The sequence below is a fragment of the Pan paniscus genome, chromosome 6 (genome assembly GCF_029289425.2).
Source record: "Pan paniscus chromosome 6, NHGRI_mPanPan1-v2.0_pri, whole genome shotgun sequence".
NCBI lineage: Eukaryota > Metazoa > Chordata > Mammalia > Primates > Hominidae > Pan > Pan paniscus.
In genome coordinates this window covers 7,361,107-7,381,621 of record NC_073255.2, presented here as the reverse complement: position 1 = coordinate 7,381,621, position 20,515 = coordinate 7,361,107, and the positions used below count along the sequence as shown (strand labels likewise).

Genomic DNA, 20,515 nt, shown 5'->3' with positions numbered 1-20,515 from the left:
ATCGCTTGAACCTGGGAGTCGCAGTTTGCAGTGAGCTGAGATCGCACCACTGCACTCCAGCCTGGTGACGGAACAAGACTCCATCTAAAAAAAAAGAGGCAGGGCGCAGTGGCTCACGCCTGTAATCCCAGAACCTTGGGAGGCCGAGGCGGGTGGATCACCTGAGGTCAGGAGTTCGAGACCAGCCTGACCAATAACGGAGAAACCCTGTCTCTACTAAAAATACAAAATTAGCTGGGCATGGTGGCACATGCCTGTAATCCCAGCTACTCGGGAGGCTGAGGCAGGAGAATCACTTGAACCTGGGAAGCGGAGGTTGCAGTGAGCCGAGATGGCGCCACTGCACTCCAGCCTGGGCAACAAGAGCGAAACTCCATCTCAAAAAAAAAAAAGAAAGAAAAAGAAAAAGAAAGTAGCAAAGGGGAAAAGTTAACATGACAAACAACTTGAGAGGGAAGTTGCCAATTAAGATGAAGACTAACGAGGAGAGTGAAGCTGCAGGGGAGTCAGTCACATCGCCGACATAGGCAGACACCAGAGGCCAGGGATGCTGCCGCCGTCCACGAATTCTGTACCTAAGAACTAGATAAGGGCGTTACTGAGCCAACCTAAGCACTTCTGCTTATTTTTCAGCCAAGAAGCATTACATATATACAACCAATGCCAGTGACTACATCATTTTATAAAACCTATGACTTTTCATTGATAATTTAATAAGATTTCAGTTTAATTACAAGGAAAATATTTTAGGATTATAACTAAGTATTAATAATATCTTTTAGGGCCAGCTATGGTGGCTCATGCCTGTAATCCCAGCACTTTGGGAGGCTGAGGCGGGAGAACTGCCCAGGAGTTTAAGACCAGCCTAGGCAACATAGCAAGACCCTATCTCTATAAAAAATGTTTAAAAAGGCTGGGCTTAGTAGCTCATGCCTGTAATCCTGGCACTTTGGGAGGCTGAGGTGGGCAGATCACTTGAGCTCAGGAGTTTGAGGACAGCCTGGCCAACATGGCAAAACCCTGTCTCTACTAAAAATAAAAAAATTAGCCTGGCATGGTGGTGTACACTTGTAATCCCAGTTTCTTGAGAGGCTGAGATGGAAGGACCATTTGAACCTGGCAGGTGGAGGTTGCAGTGAGCCAAGATCGCGTCACCGCATTCTAGCCTGGGCAACAGAGCGAGACTCCATCTCAAAAAAAAAAAAAAAAAAGTAAAAAAAAAACACAAACTAAAAAACTAGCCAGGCATGGTAGTGTGTGCCTGTAGTCTCAGCTACTTAGGAGGCTGAGGTGAGAGGATTGCTTGAGCCCAAGAGTTTGAGGCTGCAGTGAGCTATGATGTTGCCACTGCATCCCAGCCTGGGCAACATACCAAGACCCTTCTCTACAAAAAAAATGTAAAAAAAAAAAAAAAAAAAAAAAGAATTAGCAGGACATGGTGGTGTGCACTTACAGTCCCAGCTACTCAGGAGGCTGAGGCAAGAGGATCGCTTGAGCCCAGGAGATGGAGGTTGCAGTGAGCTGTGATGGCACCACTGCACTCCAGCCTGGGGAACAGAGTGAGACTCTGTCTAAAAAAAAAAAATTAACACAGAATTATCACATAAAATTACCATATGAGGGGCCAGGTGCAGTGACTCACGCCTGTAATCCCAGCTACTCAAGGAGGCTGAGGCAGAATTGCTTGAACCCAGGAGGCAGAGGTTGCAGTGAGCTGAGATTGTACCACTGTATTCCAGACTTGGTGACACAGTGAGACTCCGTCTTAAAAAATAATAATAAAATTGCCATATGATACAGCAATTCCACTTCTGTGTATACACCCAAAATAACTGAAAGCAAGGTTGTTGTTCTTTTCCTGAGACAGGGTCTCACTGTGTTGTCCAGGCTGGGGTGCAATGGTGCCATCAAACCTCACTGCAGCCTTGAACTCCTGGGCTCAAGCAGCCTCCTGAGTAGCTGAGACTATAGGTGGTTGCCACCATGCCCAGCTAAGTTTTTGTAGAGATGGCATCTTGCTATGTTGCCAGGGTGGTCTTGAATTCCTGGCCTCAAGTGATCCTTCCACCTTGGCCCCCCAAAGTGCTGGGATGACAGGCATGAGCCACTGCACTCAACTTAGAGCAGGGTCTTGAAGAGATGCTTGCACACCCATGTCCACACTGATGTCAGCATCATTCACAATAGCCAAAAGGTGGAAGGAACCCAAGTGTTCGCGACAGATGAACAGACAAGCAAACTGTGGTCAACCCATGTAGTGGAATATTACTCAGCCTTCGAAAGAAAGGAAATTCTGACACATGCTACAACATGGATGAACCCTGAAGACATTATGCTCAGTGAAATAAGCCAGAAACAAAAGGACAAATATTTGCCCGGTGTGGTGGCTCACACCTGTAATCCCAGCACTTTGGGAGGCCGAGGCGGGCAGATCACGAGGTCAGGAGATCAAGACCATCCTGGCTAACACGGTGAAACCCCGTCTCTACTAAAAATACAAAAAATTAGCCGGGCATGCTGACGGGCGCCCGTAGTCTCAGCTACTCTGGAGGCTGAGGCAGGAGAATGGCATGAACCCAGGAGGCGGAGCTTGCAGTGAGGTGAGATCGTGCCACTGCACTCCAGCCTGGGCAACAGAGAGAGACTCCATCTCAAAAAAAAAAAAAAAAAAAAAAAAGACAAATATTTCAAGATGCTACTTGTATGAGGTTCCCAGGGCAGTTAAATTCCTAGAGACAGAAAGTAGAATGGTGGTTGTGGGGGCAGGGGAGGGGGATGGGAGTTTGTGTTCAATGGGGACAGAGCTTTAGTTTTACAAGATGAACATAGTTCTGGGGCTGGAGGGTGGTGATTGCTGCAGAGCAATGTGAACATGCTTAACACCACCAAACTGCATGCTTAAAAATGGTTACAATGGTAATTTTTTTTTTTTTGAGACGGAGTTTTGCTCTTGGTGCCTAGGCTAGAGTGCAGTGGCACAATCTCAGCTCACTGCAACCTCTGCTTCCCGGGTTCAAGCGATTCTCCTGCCTCAGCCTCCTAAGTAGCTGGGATTACAGGCTCCCACCACCATGCCTGGCTAATTTTTGTATTTTTAGTAGAGACGGGGCTTCACCATGTTGGCCAGGCTGGTCTCGGACTCCTGACCTCAGGGAATCCACCTGCCTTGGCCTCTCAAAGTGCTGGGATTACAGGCATGAGCCACTATGCCCAGCCTTTTTTTTTTTTTTTTTTTTTTTTTTTGAGACAGGGTTTTACTCTGTCATTCAGACTTGACTGCAGTGGCGTGATCTTGGCTCACTGCAACCTCCCCACTCAAGTGATCCTCCCACCTCAGCCTCCTGAGTAGCTGGGTTACAGGTGTGCACCACCACGCCTGGCTAATTTTTGTATTTTTAGTAGAGATGGGGTTTCACCATGTTGACCAGGATGGTCTTGAACTCCTGGGCTCAAGTGATCTACCTGCCTCGGCCTCCCAAAGTGATGGGAATACAGGCATGAGCCACCACGCCCAGCCAAGTTTTAATTTTAAAAGGTGGTTTGGACAGCCAGACGTGGTGGTTCATGCCTGTGATCCCAGCATTTTGGGAAGCCAAGGCAGGGGGATTGCTTGAGCCAAGGGGTTCAAGACCAGCCTGGTCCACACAGTGAGACCTCATGTCTACAAATAATTTTTAAAATTAGCTGGGCATGATGGCACACACCTGTGGTCCCAGTTACTCTGGAGGCTGAAGTGGGAAAATGCCTTGAACCCAGGAGGTCAAGGCTGCAGTAAGCTATGATTGTGCCGCTGTACTCCAGCCTGGGTGACAGGGTGAGACCACATCCCAAAAAACAAAACAACAACAACAGAAACAACAGCTTGGACATACAGGAATGTCTGGCCCAGTGACTGACACAGCTCCGGCCTGAAGCCCACGTGACTTTTGCTACCTTCTGGGCAGGAGAGAAGCATTCAGGGAAGGGTCCGATAGAACCGCTGGGCTGAGCACTGCGGTCATGATCCCACCTGCTTCCAAAACACATCATGGGCAACACTGAACCCATAAAGTAATTTTTCATTAAAAAGAAATAGGACACGATTTCCAAATGCAAATCTCCCAGTGTTTCAACAAAAAGCCCCCCGTGATTTGAAGCAGAGCACACAGAGGCATCTCAGATGAACAGACATATAACCCGCCTGCGGCACACCAACCGTGGGCTGCTGCCTCCAGCAAGGGAACCCACAGAGCAAAGTTTCACCTAGAAGCATCATCCGCCAGGAAACTGTAGCGGTGGAGGTGCTTTTCCACGGGGGTTGTGTCAGATGCCCTCATAAATGGCACTGAAAATTATTAGGTTAGGTTTAAACGCAAACACTGTGGTTAGGCTGACAGAGTTGTGTCTTAGCTCCGGGTGGGGTTGTTAAATATTTATTTGCTCACACACAACATGCAGGGCATGAAGCCAGGGGCAGACTCTGCAGCCCCAGGGAGCAAGTCCATGCCAGCTGCCCACGCAAGGCCACTGGTCCAAATACTTATGCTGACTGTGGGCCAAACACTGGAGAAAGAAAAGGCAGCTGGCACAGACAGCTGTGGCCTTAGCTCACTCGTCTTCAGCTGTGTGTCACCGTGGCGTGACCACAGCCATCCTGCTCTGGAAGACACTGCCACGTGGCCAGATCTATATTAAGCCCCCCAGAAGGGCATTTTCCACATTTTTACAGCAGAAGTGACATCGATCACACAAAAAGTTCACGTAATACGTGGCTAATTCTATGTGTCAACTGGACTGGGCCATGGGGTACCCAGATATTTGGTTAAGCATACTCTGACTGTGTCTGTGAGCATGTTTTTTGGAGGACAGTAACATCCAAATGGGTGGACTGAGATATCAGATGCCCTCCCAGTATGAGAGGGCCTCAACCAGTCCACTGAAGGCCCAAGTACAACAGAAAAGTGGAGTAAGGCCGGGCGTGGTGGCTCATGCCTATAATCACAGCACTTTGGGAGGCCAAGGCAGGCGGATCAGTTGAGGTCAGGAGTTCGAGACTAGCCTGGCCAACATGGTAAAACCCTTTCTCTACTAAAAATACAAAAATTAGTCAGGCCCGGTGGCACATGCCTGTAATTCCAGTTACATGGGAGGTTGAGGCAGGAGAATAGTTTGAACCTGGGAGGCGGAGGTTGCAGTGAGCTAAGATCACACCACTGTACTCCAGCCTGGGCAACACTGTGAGACTCCATCACAAAAAAAAAAAAAAAAAAAAAATTAGACATGGTGGCGCACGCCTGTAATCCCAGCTACTCAGGAGGCTGAGGCAGGAGAATTGCTTGAACCCAGGAAGCAGAGGTTGCAGTGAGCTGAGATCACACCACTGCACTCTAGCCTGGCCAACAGAGCAAGACTCTGCCTCAAAAAAAAAAGGTAGAGTAAGAGAATCAACTCTCTCTGCCTGCCTGTCTTTGAGCTGGGACATTGGTCTTCGCCTTTGGACTCCGTCTCAGACTGGAGTCATACCATTGGCTCTCCAGGGTCTGAATTTCTCAGCCTCCGTAATTGTGTGAGCCAATTTCTTATCATCAATCTCTTTGTATACACATTGCAAGAGAAAAATAAAATCTCAAGACTCCAAATTCACCAAGCTAAAGGGAAAGTTAAGCTTAGCAACCAAGTCACGCAAAAGAAAAGCTACCTTCTTTTCTTTCCCAGATAAAGTAATTTACGTGCTTATTTATCGCACATAAAATGCAGATTTACTGTGCGGAGAAGGCGTATGTGACTCTGCCCCACTCCCTTCTTTTCACATGTAAAATGTAGATTCACTGAATGGTACTCAAAGCCTCACAAAAATGTGACCACTGGCCTCACTGCCTACTCCACCTCCTTTTCCCCTCTTCCCCTCCTGCCTACTTTTTCCTCTTTAAATACTGAAGTTTCCAAAACCCTCTTTGGAAAAAGCACACAGGCCACAGATCCTACAATGACTTGTGTTTCTTTCTTAACCTTGGCAAAATACACCTCTAAATCGACTGAGATCTGTTTCTGTTTCCATGCCTGCTAACACAACATCCATTCTGCAGCCCATGGATCAAGCAGTAATTTTGACTTTTAGGTCTTATTATTAAAGGAATACATTTTGTAAGGCTAAAGCTGCCATAGTGATTCCTCTGTAGGATCTGGGCAAAGTAAACTGAAAACCTGGAAAGGATTCACCATTCTAATGCCTTTAAGAACATTCGGGATTCACAGGAAGAGATCAAAATAGCAACATTAATAGAAGTTTGAAGAGGTTGGTTCCAGTCCTCATGGATGACTCTGAGGAGTTCAAGACTCCAGTGCAAGAAGTAACAGCAGATGTGATGGAAACAGCAAGAGAAGTAGAATCAGAAGTGGAGCCTGAAGATGTGGCCGAATCATTGCAATCTCATGTTCAAAGCTGAACAGATGAAGAGTTGCTTCTTACGAAGGAACGAAAGAGCAGTTTCTTGAGGAGGAATCTACTCTGGGTAAAGATGCTATGAACCCTGCTGAGACGACCAGAAAAGATTTAGAATATTCCATAGACTTAGATGATAATACAGTGGCAAGGTCTGAGAAGATTGACTACAACTTTAAAAGATGTTCTACTATAGGTAAAATGTTATCAAACAGCATCACGTGCTACAGGAAAACCTTTTGTAAAAGTAAGAGTCAATAAATGCAGCACACTTCATTGTTGTCTTAAGAAATTGCCAGCCAGGCGCGGTGGCTCACGCCAGTAATCCCAGCACTTTGGGAGGCTGAGGTGCGCGGATCACAAGGTCAGGAGATCGAGACCATCCTGGCTAACACGGTGAAACCCCGTCTCTACTAAAAATACAAAAAAAATTAGCCGGGCGTGGTAGCGGGCGCCTGTAGTCCCAGCTACTCGGGAGGCTGAGGCAGGAGAATGGCGTGAACCTGGGAGGCGGAGCTTGCAGTGAGCCAAGATCGTGCCACTGCACTCCAGCCTGGGTGACGAGCGACTCTGTCTCCAAAAAAAAAAAGAAAGAAAGAAAAGAAAAGAAATTGCCACAGCCACTCCAGCCTTCAGCAACCACTGCCCTGATCAATCAGCAGCTATCAACATCAAGACAAGACCCTCCACCAGCAAAAAGACTGCCACTCGCTGAAGGCTCAGGTAATTGTTAGCATTTTTTAGCAATATTTTTAAATTAAGGTATGTACATTGTTTCTTAGACATAATGCTATTGCACACTTAATAGACTACAGTATAGTGTAAACATAAAACTTTTTTTTTTTTTGAGGCAGAGTTTTGCTGTTGTCATCCAGGCTGGAGTGCAGTGGCACAAGCTCGGCTCACTGCAACCTCCACTCTGGGGTTCAGGTGATCCTCCTGCCTTAGCCTCCTGAGTAGCCGGGATTACAGGCGCCCACCACCACATCTGGCTAATTTTTTGTATTTTTAGTAGAGATGGGGTTTCATCATGTTGGCCAGGCTTGTCTTAAACTCCTGACCTCAGGTGATCCACCCGCCTTGGCCTCCCAAAGTGCAGGGAGTGAGGCGTGAGCCACCACACCTGGCCAAATATAACTTTTATATGCACTGGGAAACGCAAAAACTTTGTTGACTGTCTTTATTGCGATATTCACTTGATTGTGGTGGTCGGGAACTGAACCTGCAACATCTCTGAAGTATGCCTGTAGAGATAAATGAGACAGCACAAAGTCCCAAAAGAGATCCACATGTATGTGGCTGTTTTCAAAAGGTGGCAAAGTAATTCAATAAGGAATAAACAGTCTTTTCAACAAATGGTGCTGAAACAACTGGATATCTGCATGAAAAAGAATAAACCTCAACCCTACGCCTCACACAGAAATTAACTCACAATGGGTCATGGCCTTACACATAAACACTAAAACTAAAATGTTCGGGGGAAAACAGGAAAAAATCTCCATGACTTGGGAGAAGGCAAAGATTTGTTGGGATACCAAAAGCACAAATAGGAGAGAAAAATGTGGTAAATTGGACTTTATCAAAATTTAAAACTTAGGATTCTCCAATTTTACCATTAAAGAAAGTAAAGGCTGGACACAGTGGCTCACACCTGTAATCCCAGCACTGTGGGAGGCCGAGAAGGGTGGATCACCTGAGGTAAGGAGTTCAAGACCAGCCTGTCCAACATGGCGAAACCCCGTCTCCACTAAAATTACAAAAAATTAGCTGGGCATGGGGGCAAGTGCCTGTAATCCCAGCTACTCAGGAGGCTGAGGCAAGAGAATCACTTGAACCCAGGAGGTGGAGGTTGCAGTGAGCCAAGATCACACCATTGTGCTCCAGCCTGGGTGACAAGACCAAAACCCTGTCTCAGAGAAAAAAAAAAGAAAAAGAAAAAGAAAAAAAGAAAGTAAAAGACAGGCCATAGGCCAGGAGAAAATATTCTCAATATGTATATCTAACAAAGTGCCTATATCCAGAATACATAAAGAGCTCTTACAACTGAAAAGAAAATAAACCCAATTAAAAAATAAGCAAAAAATCTGAACAGACGTTTCACAAAAGAAGAGATACAAATAGTCAGAAAGCACATAGGAAAGTGCTCATCATCATTGGTCATCAAAGAAATGCAAATTAAAATGAGATAACTGGCCGGGCGTGGTGGCTCATGCCCTTAATCACAGCACTTTGGGAGGCCGAGGTGGGTGGATCACCTGAGGTCAGAAGTTCAAGACCAGCCTGGCCAACATGGTGAAACCCCACCTCTACTAAAAATACAAAAATTAGCTGGGTGTGGTGGTGGGTGCCTGTGATCCCGGCTACTGGGGAGGCTGAGGCAGGAGAATCACTTGAACCCAGGAGGCGGAGGTTGCAGTGGGCCAAGATCACGCCACTGCACTCCAGCCTGGGCGACAGAGGGAGACTCTGTCTCAAAAAAAAAAAAAAAAGCTAAAACCTGAAAACAAACCCAATGTACATCAGCAAGTGAGCGTAAAAAGGGTGAAGTGCTGATTCATGGGTGAACGCCACAGGTCGCACACTGAAAAAGGAGCCAGACGTAAAAGACTGCATGTTCTGTGGTTCCATTTATATGACATTTAAAAGAGGCCAAAATCGTGATGAAAATCATAGACTGCAGAGGAGCACGCGGAAACTCGGGGCGATGGAAATGCTCTACTGTTTGATTGCAGAGGCAGGTACAAGGTGAATATGTTTGGCCACGTTCCTCAAACTGCATACTTAAAATGGGTACGTTTTATTGCATGTAAATCATACTCAATACATTTGATTTAAAGTTAAAAAGAAAATGTTTGTGGTTTTATGAAGCTGATCTCCAGAGGCTAACACTTCTCTCTCTAATATGAATGCAATGGCCTAGCTCTCACCAATTTCCACAGTACAGGAGAAAACACCAGTGCAGAGTTCCGCGCAGACACGGAGGGACTGGGAGGAAGAGGGAAGGAATACTGAGACCAAGTCCGGCCTCTGCTGAGTGGCCTGGGCCAAGTCATTTTATGTCTGACTTTCAGTCCATCTACAAAAGAAGAACAAACTAGGCCTTTCTGCTAACCAGAGCTACCGAGAGCACAAAAATTAGAAAACACAGCTAAGTGGTTGATAAAATAGTAAAGCACTTTCTTTAGACTCTGCCACGGCCTTACTTATCTCTCTGTCTTCATCAGGCTCAAATATTTGTTACACAAATATGTGTTATTTTTATTATTACTCATGCTTTCTACCAAGAGCCAGTTATCAAGTCAAAAAAAAAAACTGTCTATTTGCAAATTGATTTTAAAATAACAATACCAATAGCTAACATGTTGTTAAAAGTGATGTTCTAAGGGCTTTGCACATATTACTTTGTTTAATCCTCACACGAACTGGGATGAAACTGGGAAAAGTAGCTACAGACTTGCACAAGTCTACATAGCTAGCAGTGTTTAGAGCTGGCCTCGGAACTCAGGCTGTTGTTGGAGAGCCCCCCTTCCTTGCCACTCTGCTCTGCTGGCCTCTACAGTATATGTTTAGGCAGAATTGGTAGGTTTCACTAGACAGTCAAATTTCTATTTCCTTTACTGCTGAGGGAAGTAACTTCTTCGTGTCCAAATAACCAAGCTCTTGAGCACTAAATCAAGTGACATGACCTTCAATAAGAAGCGCAAGAATGTTTCAAGTTTATTTATTTATGCTACTGACACAAAGACCAGAAACTACCTACTTCTTTTCCAGCTTTACAGACACTATATAAGGCAAATAATTCACTGCAGTTCCCATCGCTGTAGTCAACAAAAATGTGGACAGTTTCTGTTCCTGGTGTCAATATTTGCTCTCTGCATGTCCTGGGCTGCCTGGAACTTACACACAGTGGTGCTACATTAAAACCTCCATCGTGAGACACATTTTCACGCGGTACCTCCAGGACTATGGCTTATTTGCTTATACAATTACTTCATTTGTGTTCAGTTAGCTATATCTGACAGTATATCCAAATAAAAATATGTAATTAACGGTCACATTGATGAGAATGGAATGTTGATTTATATCCCAGGAGACCTGAATGAAAACTGAGCCCAAACTTAGCCTTTGAAGTAAAGTAACTTCCCTGCAGAGCCGGTCCTAGAGCACAGAGGCTATCAGCTCACCCTGTTCTCTTCCTTCCCGTCTCTAAGCCCTCTGTTGGCCCTTCCCAGGTAGACAGGAAATCCACGCACGTATACCAGTCCAATATTCCCAAACTGGGTTTCAAGTTCTTAGAAGACAGGGATCATATCTCATGTACCTTCTGTATTCCTCATAAGGCTCAAATATTTGTTGCATGATATTTGACTCTAGAATCCAAACGATAACTCACTTGACTCAACTGACTTAAGAGTTAAATCAATTCGTGGCCGGGCACAGTGGCTCACGCCTGTAATCCCAGCACTTTGGGAAGCCAAGCTGGGTGGATCACCTGAGGTCAGGAGACCAGCCTGGCCAACATGGCAAAACCCCGTCTCTACTAAATACAAAAAGTAGCTGGGTGTGGTGGCTGGCGCCTATCATCCCAGCTACTTGAGAGGCTGAGGCAGAGACAATTGCTTGAACCCAGGAGGTGGAGGTTGCAGTGAGTCAAGATTGCCCCACTGCACTCCAGCCTGGCCAACAGAGTGAGACTCCGTCTCAAAAAAAAAAAAAAAAAAAGAGTTAAGTTAACTCAAAGAAATTATTTCAGAAGAAAATGATAATAAATCTCACTATGATCAGTTTAAGAACCTGCTTGGGGCTTTACATGCAAAATATATCCAGGCTCAGCCAGGTGCAGTGGCTGATGCCTGTAATCCCAACACTTTAGGTGGCCAAGGCAGGATAATATTTTGAGACCAGGAGTTCAAGATCAGCTTGCGCAACATACCAAGAAGCCATCTGTACAAAAATTTAAAAATTAGCCAGGTATGGTAGTATACACCTGTAGTCCCAGCTACTCAGGAGGCTGAGGTAGGAGGATCTCTTAAGCCCAGGAGGCCGAGGCTGCAGTGAACTATGATCACACCACTGTACTCCAGCCCTCCAGCCTGGGTGACAGAGTGAGATCTCGTCTCAAAATTTAAAAATAAATAAATAAATAATTTTAAAAAGTAAATAGTTATCCAGGCTCTAACTTGTCAAGTCCCCTCTGCCCTACCTACACCCCACCCTGCCCCAATCACCATCAGCTCTCACCTGCGTTATTGCAACAGGCTCCAAACCAGTCTCCCTGCTTCTGCTCTCAGGCCCACACAATCCATTTTCAACCCCAAAGCCACAGTTATTCTATTAAAAGTTGGATCACGTCATCTCTGATCACTGGAGTCCAGTGGCTTCCTATCTCGAGTCCTTCTGATGGCCCGTGACCAGGACTCCACTGATCTCCTCTTCTATCACAGTCCCCCTCGGCGACCCTCTCCAGCCTCAACAGGCTCCTGCTGCTGGGCCTCTGCACCACCATCCCTCAGCTGGGGAATCCCAGGGCAGTCCCACGCTTCCTTCAGATCTCTGCTTGACGCTCACCTCCTCAGCAAGCCTTCCCTAACCACCCTGAGAAAGTAGATCCCGGTCTCTACCCTGCACTCCCCATACCCTGGTTTTCTTCATAGCAGCATTTATCCCATCCCTACCTCAAATCTTTTATTTATTATTTTTAGAGTAGTGTCTCACTGTGTCACCCAGGCTGGAGTGCAGTGGTGCAATCGCAGAATCCCTGAACTGCTGGGCTCAAGCGATCCTCCTGCCTCAGCCTCCCAAAGTGTCAGGATTACAGGCGTGAGCCACCGTGCCTGGCCTCAAATAGCTCATATACACTGGTTAATCCACTCACTGTCTTCCTGCACTGACTTAAAAGGGAGGTCCCCGTCCTGCCTCACAGCGGGTATTCTCAAGGCTTACAGTAGCATCTGGCACTCAGCACTTGCTCAAGAAAGAGGTGATGTTCTAACAAAAACCAGACAAACATGACGGACTCTGATTGCCTAATTTCTGAAACTTGGGGACAGGTGAAGGATGACGTACAATACTGCTCTCTCTACCGGTCAGTATGTTTTAAAACCCCCTTAGAAAACGACGAAAGAAAGCGCTCGGCCGGGCGTGGCGGCTCAGGCCTGTAATCATAATTGCTTGAACCCAGGAAACAGAGGCTGCAATGAGATCATATCACTGCACTCCAGCCTGAGTGACAGAGTGAGACTCTGCCTGAAAGGAAAAAAAAAAAAAAAGTGCTCAGAATCTCTGATAAATGACCACAACGACGAGACAGGATACAGAGAACAATGACAATAACCAAGAGGAAATCAGAGCAAGGAAACCCTCCCTGTTAACAGGGCCTGTGCACAGAGGCAGGCGAGGGCCGCCATTCCATCAGAGCAGAAAGCCCATCTGAGACTGTTCCCATTTGGGTCAATTCAATGCTACACATACATATCCATGAAAGAGTGAAATCATTCCGTGAGGTGAAGTTTATTAAGAAACTCAACAGTCTCTGTCCCTGCTTCCCTTTCTCACCTCCGCCCTTCTCCATGATTCTTTTTTTTTTTTTCTTTGAGACAGGGTCTTGCTCTGTCACCCAGGCTAGAGTGGAGTGTGATGGCTCGATCTCAGCTCACTAAAATCTCCGCCTCCTGGGCTCAAGTGAAGTGATCCTCCCACCTCAGCCTCCCAAGGAGCTGAGACAGACACAGGCCACCATGTCTGGCTAATTTTTGTATTTTCAGTAGAGACAGGGTTTCGCCATGTTGCCCAGGCTGGTCTTGAACTCCTGGACTCAAGCAATCCTCCTGCCTCGGCCTTCTGAAGTGCTGGGATTACAGGTGCGAACCACCACGCCCTACCCGCTCCATAATTCTTTTTAGCTAATTCTTTTAATGTCTGCCTTCAGAGTGAACCTTGGTTGTTCAGCTTGGGGCATTAGCGACTGACTTCCCAAGGCGACAGGCGAAAATGCAGCGCTCTCCTCCCCGCACCTTCTCTGCCCAGGCGCATCATAATTTCAATTAGAGCAGCAGTCAGTGTTTACATAAATTATTATCATTGCGGCGAGGCTATCCACAGCTGCGCCTTGTAGTACACCATAATTATTTTTCGTTTCCCGCACGATGGTTTATTTTCCCTGGAACTAATAACAGCCTTGTGTTTTCATTTGCTTTGTTTAGTACTTATCACTAATCCCGCCCCAACTCTGCCAACTGTATCAACTCCTCTCCAGATGTTGCAGCATGTCAGGTGTCCTGCTAATTTCATCTTCTCCCAAAGAATCTCCTCTTGGAGCCTCTGACCAGCTGGGGTCAGGACATGTCTGCTCTTCAAGCCAGCACCTGGCTGGGATCTCCCTTCAGCAGGTTCTTCTCACCTCTCACCTGGGGGAAATCCTGTTCCCACCAGCCAGTCTCTCTCAGTCTAGACTTACTGCCTCATCTGGGGAGACTACATCTGCCAATCACCTCCTTAAAGCATGAGGAACAAATCTGGGAGCAAGTCTGAAGGTGTCTTTACCCTACCCTCCCTTGCCTGAGTGTAGACTTCCAGGCTGCAAATGCATCCTTCAGAATTTCTCAAGCAAGGCCCTCCCGTCTCCTGCCACCCAGCGCTGCTTTGAAAAAGCCCAAGCCCTTCTGCTTCTTTTCATTTTAATTGTAGTTAGTTCTTCTGCCTTTTTCCACATGTTCTAACCTTCTGCCTCTTGACCTGTGATGACCTATTTCTCCTCTTGTTCTGAGATTTCACAACAGTCCTGGAGAGGGTATGCAAGGATTTTTTTTTTTTTTTTTTTTTTTTTTGAGACGGAGTCTCGCCCTTGTTGCCCGGGCTGGAGTGCAATGGCATGATCTCCACTTACTGCAACCTCCGCCTCCCAGGTTCAAGCAATTCTCCTGTCTCAGCCTCCTGAGCAGCTGGGATTACAGGCACCTGCCACCACACCTGGCTAATTTTTGTATTAGCCAGGGTTTCACTATGTTGGCCAGGCTGGTCTCAAACTCCTGGCCTCAAGTGATCCGTCCACCTCGGCCACCCAAAGTGCTGGGATTACAGGCGTGAGCCACAGCACCTGGCCTCTGAACTCTCACTATCCAAATTCTGGGGTCAACAGCTGCAGACATGCTTTCAAATAAATCCTTCCCCTCCCAAGCTCTCACTAGTCTTTATCTGAAACTCAGCCTCTCTCACTATCCAAGTTTGCTGCCCAGACTTTTAATTTTTTAAATTTTATTTTTGAGACGGAGTCTCATTCTATTGCCCAGGCTGGAGTGCAGTGGCACGATCTGGGCTCACAGCAACCCCCGCCTCCTGGGTTCAAGCAATTCTCCTACCTCAGCCTCCGGAGTATGGGATTACAGGCACCCACCACCATGCTTGGCCAATTTTTGTATTTTTAGTAGAGATGGGGTTTCATCATGATGGCCAGGCTGGTCTCGAACTCCTGACCTCAGTGATTCACCTACCTCCTAAATTGCTGGGATTACAGGCATGAGCCACCACACCCAGCCTTCCCAGGCTTTTAATATCCAAGCTGGGAAGTGAAGAGGCTATGAAAGTGAAGGATACCTGCATTTTCACCCGTGGTACTGGCCACTGGGTGGGCCTCTTTAACCCAGAAAGTTTGGGTTCTAGGAAATTATTTTGTGAATTTCATCCTGTTTTCCCTATTTTTTTCTTCTGGAAACTTTTTAAAATGTATTTTATTTTATTTTTTAGAGATGGGGTCTTGCTCTGTCACCCAGGCTGGATCGCAGTGGCATGATCACAGCTCACTGCAGCCTCAAACTCCTGGACTCAAGTGATCCTCCCACCTCAGCCTCCCAAGTAGCTGGGACTACAGGTGCACACCACCACACCTGGCTAATTTTTAAATTTTGTTGTAGAGATGGGGGTCTTGCTATGTTGCCCAGGCTGGTCTTGAACTCCTGGCCTCAAACGATCCTCTCACCTCAGCTTTGAAGCTGTTACTATTCAGCTGCTGACTCCCTGATCTGATCCTTTCCGTTTTTTTCTCTCATTTGCCACCTCGTTGCTTTTCTGTTCTACTTTCTGAGGGAGTTCCTCAACTTTTTCACCCACTAACTGATTTTCTTATTTCTGCTTTTATTTTTTTTTTTTTTTACATCCGAGAGTTCTCTTTTTGGATCTTCGAATACTCCTTTTGGTGGCTTTTTTTTAGAGCTTCCTGTTCTTGCCTCATGTTCGCGATATTTTCGCTCACCTCCGCGTGGACATTAATGACAGCCTGCTTTCTAAGGCTCCTTCCTGCACGCTCTCTGGTTTCCCAGTGTGTATTCCGGTCTCAATCTCCTGTAGCAGAGGTTTTCTTCAGATGCCCTTGGTTATCTGCTCATATTTAAGGGATTGGGATTTTTAAAGCTTGATGCCTTGAACACTGGGAGGGGGTTATTAATGATGGGCTTCGTTAGCAAGGGATCCAGCTGGGTCTGCTGACTGGGGACCTCCTGATGCCATTAATTTTAGGTCTTTTCTCTTGGGCTACTCAGATTCCCCAAAGACACATCCATCCTCCTGTCTACAGGGAAAAGCCCCAGGTGGTCATGTTCTGGGAGCCAAAGGGTCCCTGTTCGCTTCCTCCTCCTGTGCCCTGTTCAGCACTGCGCCCCAACCCCGTACTCAACTGCGCCCCCACCCCGTACTCAACTGCGCCCCCACCCCGTACTCAACTGCGCCCCCACCCCGTACTCAACTGCGCCCCCACCCCGTACTCAACTGCGCCCCCACCCCGTACTCAACTGTACCTGTCTCCCATTCTTCTCTGAAATATCTTTAAAGTTTCTAAACAGTTACAGAAACCACCACCTTAACAGCAGGAAGTAATAAGTTGGAGAGTCAATTATCTCCAGGCACATCTGTGGGCCAGGGCTGGAGAACCACAGTCCCGCCTGCAGCCACAGACCCACTAAGCAAGTGTGAAACTAACAGCTACTCTCCGAAAAGAAAGACAACTTAAGAATCGAAACTCAAGATGTACGGTTTTTTTAAATGACAAACAAGCCGCATGTGTTTCAGTATCATCAATAACCCGTCTTTTCCCACTGATGGCTCCTCCAGCTCCGGACCCAAACTAGAAGAGAATCACCTGCCAGCCTCAATGACTGTGCATAGTCAAGGAACTGCACGCCCAAGGTCAGCCAACCAACGGGCCTCTCTTCAGCTCTGGATCCCTTCCCACTGGGGTTCCTGGGGATTCCCTCCTTGTACAGGCTGTCTCTTCTCCACCAGGTCACATCTCCTCCAGGATGGCCACCAATACCGCCAACTCTGCAGGTCTAAAACCCACGTGTGTTTGTGTGGCCCTTCCTCTCCCACCTGGCCGCAGCGCTCCTCATCGCAGGTGAGAAGTCCCGGCTGCCCTCGCTGTTACAGGTCGCCGCATCTCACAGAGCGCCACCGCCCAGTGGATTTGGCAACATCTTTCGGCTCCATGCCCGCCCCCACTCTCTCACTGTCCCAGACCCACGCCCCACAAGGCTACTCAACTCAGCTCCACTGCCCAGAGGCAAAACCCACCGCCCATATTCTCACCACGACCACTTTTCTGAAACACATCTAATCGCGTCGCACCCAAACCACCACCAAAGGGATAAAAGTTTAAACTCCCTCACACAGCATTCAGGCCCTGCACAATCAGAAACCCATTTTTCCAGTCTTTTTTTCACTCTGTTGCCCAGGCTGGAGTGCAGAGGCCCAATGTCGGCTCACTGCAACTTCCGCCTCCAGGTTCAAGCTATTCTCTTGACTCATCCTCCTAAGTAGCTGGGACTTCAGGTGCGCACCACCACGCCCAGCTAAATTTTGTATTTCTAGTAGAGATGGGGTTTCACCATGTTGGCCAGGCTGGTCTCGGACTCCTGACCTCAGGTGATCCGCCCACCTCGGCCTCCCAAAGTGCTGGGATTACAGTCAGGAGCCACCGCGCCCGGCCTTCCAGTCTTAGCTTCCAACCCAATCCTCAAACCCCACTTCATAAAGAACACGGCGACCCACCATCTCCCCCAAACATCACTTTCACTTCCACATCTCTGCATGCCCTTTGCCTCCAAAGGCCCCAATTCATAGGTCCTCTCCACTGTGGAAAATGTCGGAAAATGTCGCCACATTCTGTTAACGCCTGCACCACAGCCCCAACTCCACACAGTTGTAGCCAGGCTGGCCGTGAGCTCCCAGGGCAAGGCCCACGCTATTACCGGCATCTACCCCAGCTTAGCATCTTGCACTCGATTGGAGGTTTGATAATAAAGCTGGAGTCTGCTGAGTGACAGCAGACAGTTACTGCTGGCCCCAAAGCGTCAGCCCAAAGTCCCATAAACTCCTTTGCAGGGAAATCAAACATCTATGCCATTCCAGGCAGGTGCTCTTTCAGATCTCAAGCGTTGCACCTTCGTGTAGCAATCTCCTCATTACCCCTGTTTTCTCTCCATCCTCACTCAGACACCAGCCCTGACTCCCAACACCAGATGCTCACGGTGAGGGGCTAACCCGGATCCCCGCGTGGGGGTAAGTGGGGGACCCGCTGAGCTGTCCCCAACCACCCACAGCCGGGAACAGCACCATAGGGCCTGGTGTCCTGGAAGATGTACTGCGTCCAGCATCGCGCCTGCAACTCACATTCCTATTCACCCCGGGGCTTCCGAGTCCCCACAGCCCCGATTATGAACTAAATAATTTAATAATGCTGGAAACACTATGGCTTGTTGTGCTGCCTGCCAGACGGAGCCTCTGCCCGAGCCAAGGCTTTGCCGGCGGTGTCTCGGTGGCCGGGAGCCCGCAGAGGAGGTCTAAGTCCCACTGTTCCCGGACTAAATGCACGGTTTCCTCTCCCAGAGGGGCAGGGCTGCGGCTTCTGGAGTGAGAGGTCATTTAAGGGATACCCTGAGCGACCTGCCGGTGCTGCTGGCGTCTGCAGGCTCCAGGGCTGCGGTCGGCGGGGCCGGGGAGCCCCGTTCAGGTGACAGCAGGCACACGGGGGCCCTCGGGAGCTGGGGATCCTGGAACTCCAAGCCCGGGAATTGGTCCTACCCCTGCCGGGCGGCAGAGGCTGATGCCGGGCAGGGGGACTCCTGGGGGCCGGCGGGGCCGCTGCAGCCTCTGCTGTCGCTGAATCAGAACCACAGATTTCTCGTCCAGACCCCGAGGAGCCGCAGAACGCGCTGATCAGGGCCCCAGGGCTGGGTCCCCCTGGCCGAGGACGACGAGCGGGGCTCAGAGAGGGCGCGCGCAGGGCCAAGGTCACACAGCGCGCCGGCGCGGGAACTCGAACCCAGGCCCAAGCCGCGCCCGCCAGGCCAGGCTAAGGAGAGCCGACCCGCGCCCCTCAGCGCGGCCCGGGACCCCCGCCCGGGCCCTGGGAGCCCAGCACTGGCCGAGAGAGAGGGAGACCGCGCCCCGAGCCCGCCGCGCCCCTCACCTCGCGCCCCTCACCTCGCGGCCCTCACCTCGCGCCCGCAGCCGCCGCCGCCGCCCCGCGACTAGCGGACCCCCCAGAGGCAGCCCTCGCCGACCCCGCCCCCGGCGCAGGAGCCCCTCCTACCGGTCGTCTTCTCGCGAGACGTCGCGGCCGCCGGAGGGGCCATGGAGGCCGAGGGGCGCCCGCCCTCAGCGCGCCTGCGCCCGGCCAGCCCGCCCGCCCCCGCCCTCGCGAGCCAGTGCCATGTGGCGCCTTATTTACGGCCAGAGATCGACTCCGCCCACCGGCCGCCACGAGCCACGCCCCTTTCTCAGCAGCCAATCCGCGGCGTTGACTCCGCCCCAGCGGACCGGGCGCGCGGCGGCTCGGGGACGCGCAGCTGTCTCGCCGTTCGAGCTGGGAGCTCCACGTTGCAGCCAAACCCGATCCCGTTAACCAACCTTTATGCAGTGCCTGTTGTCTATCCGACCCTTTCTCGAGCATCGGCTCATTGGCAAAGGATCGTGATGCTCACCGGCTGGGGCTTGAGACTCGCTGTGTGACCTTGGGCAAGTGACTTAACCTCTCTGAGGTTGTCGCCAATCCGTAAAATATAATAGGTTAGTGACCTATTATAGTATGGTTACTTTTACCTTATGGCAACTTCGCCTCTTACATCAGCAACATGCAGATACATTTTACTTACCCACTCTGCAGTGGCTATACCTTATCTCCTGGTTTACAGATAAGGAAGCAGGGGACCAGAGAAGGTAACCAACTAGCCGGAGACACAGAGCTATGTAAGTGACAGAGCCAGGACCTGAATCCAAATTGTGGACCCCAAAGATGGAGCCACGCTACAGCCTTGAGACTTCCTTGGCCAGGGCCTCAGCTCGGCCCTGGAGACACCTCACTGTGATGATTTTTATCTCCTCCTCTTCTAGGCTCCAAACTCCTTCAAGCTGGCTGCCCATCCCCCTCCCCAGCAGCTCCAGTGGCTGCCACCCATCTTCAGGGACCCTGGGCCCCTCTGCAAAGTCTGTGGTCTCCCCAGAGCTGACCACAGCCTGGCCCAACCTCTGGGTTTTACTTTGAGGTATTTCAGTGTCTCTACCAGCAACAACTATTTCTGGTTTCATAACCAGGGTTGCAACAAAGGAAAAATAGTAACTGTGGCTTGGGCAAGAGATCAGCCAGGAAACATTAGCTGCTACTAATAGTAACAGCTATGGAGTTCTGGGAGGTTTTTTTGTTTTTGGTTGTTTTTTTTTTCTTTTTCTTTTTTTTCTTTTCTTTTTTTTTAGAGACAAGGTCTTGCTCTGTCACCCAAGCTGGAGTGTGCAATGGTGCCATCATGGCTTACTATAGCCTCAGCCTCCTGGGCTCAACTTCCTGAGTAGCTGGGACTACAGGTGCACACCACCATGCCTTGCTAATTTCTTTAGTTTTTTTGTAGAGATGGAGGTCTCGCTACATTGGCCAGGCTGCTGCAGGGAGATCCTGATGACCTCTGGCCCTGGGATCCATATAAGCATCATTAACAGGATATGAAAACAAAACAAAACAAGGTCTGTGAATTGAAAATTCAATTAACCATGTAGATGATATGAAAATCCAAGAGGGGCCAGGCATAGTGGCTCACACCTATAATCCTAGCA

At 48.9% G+C, this 20,515-nt stretch overlaps 1 protein-coding gene across 5 annotated transcripts in view; it reads right to left on the bottom strand.

Annotated features, from left to right (window-relative positions):
* Positions 1-19,092, bottom strand: part of CHST12 (carbohydrate sulfotransferase 12) — a 30,750-nt gene extending 11,658 nt beyond the window's left edge. The window contains exon 1 of one of the 5 annotated variants that reach the window (XM_034963532.3): positions 19,002-19,092. In XM_034963532.3, coding sequence (XP_034819423.2) covers positions 19,002-19,044 — 43 coding nt within the window. In that variant the 5' untranslated portion in view covers positions 19,045-19,092. Of the gene's footprint in view, positions 1-18,352; positions 18,624-18,878 lie in introns of those variants that run through there. The other 4 variants (XM_003819741.5, XM_003819742.5, XM_008973154.4 and 1 more) reach the window with 4 other exon arrangements.
* Between the last annotated feature and the right edge of the window lie 1,423 nt (positions 19,093-20,515).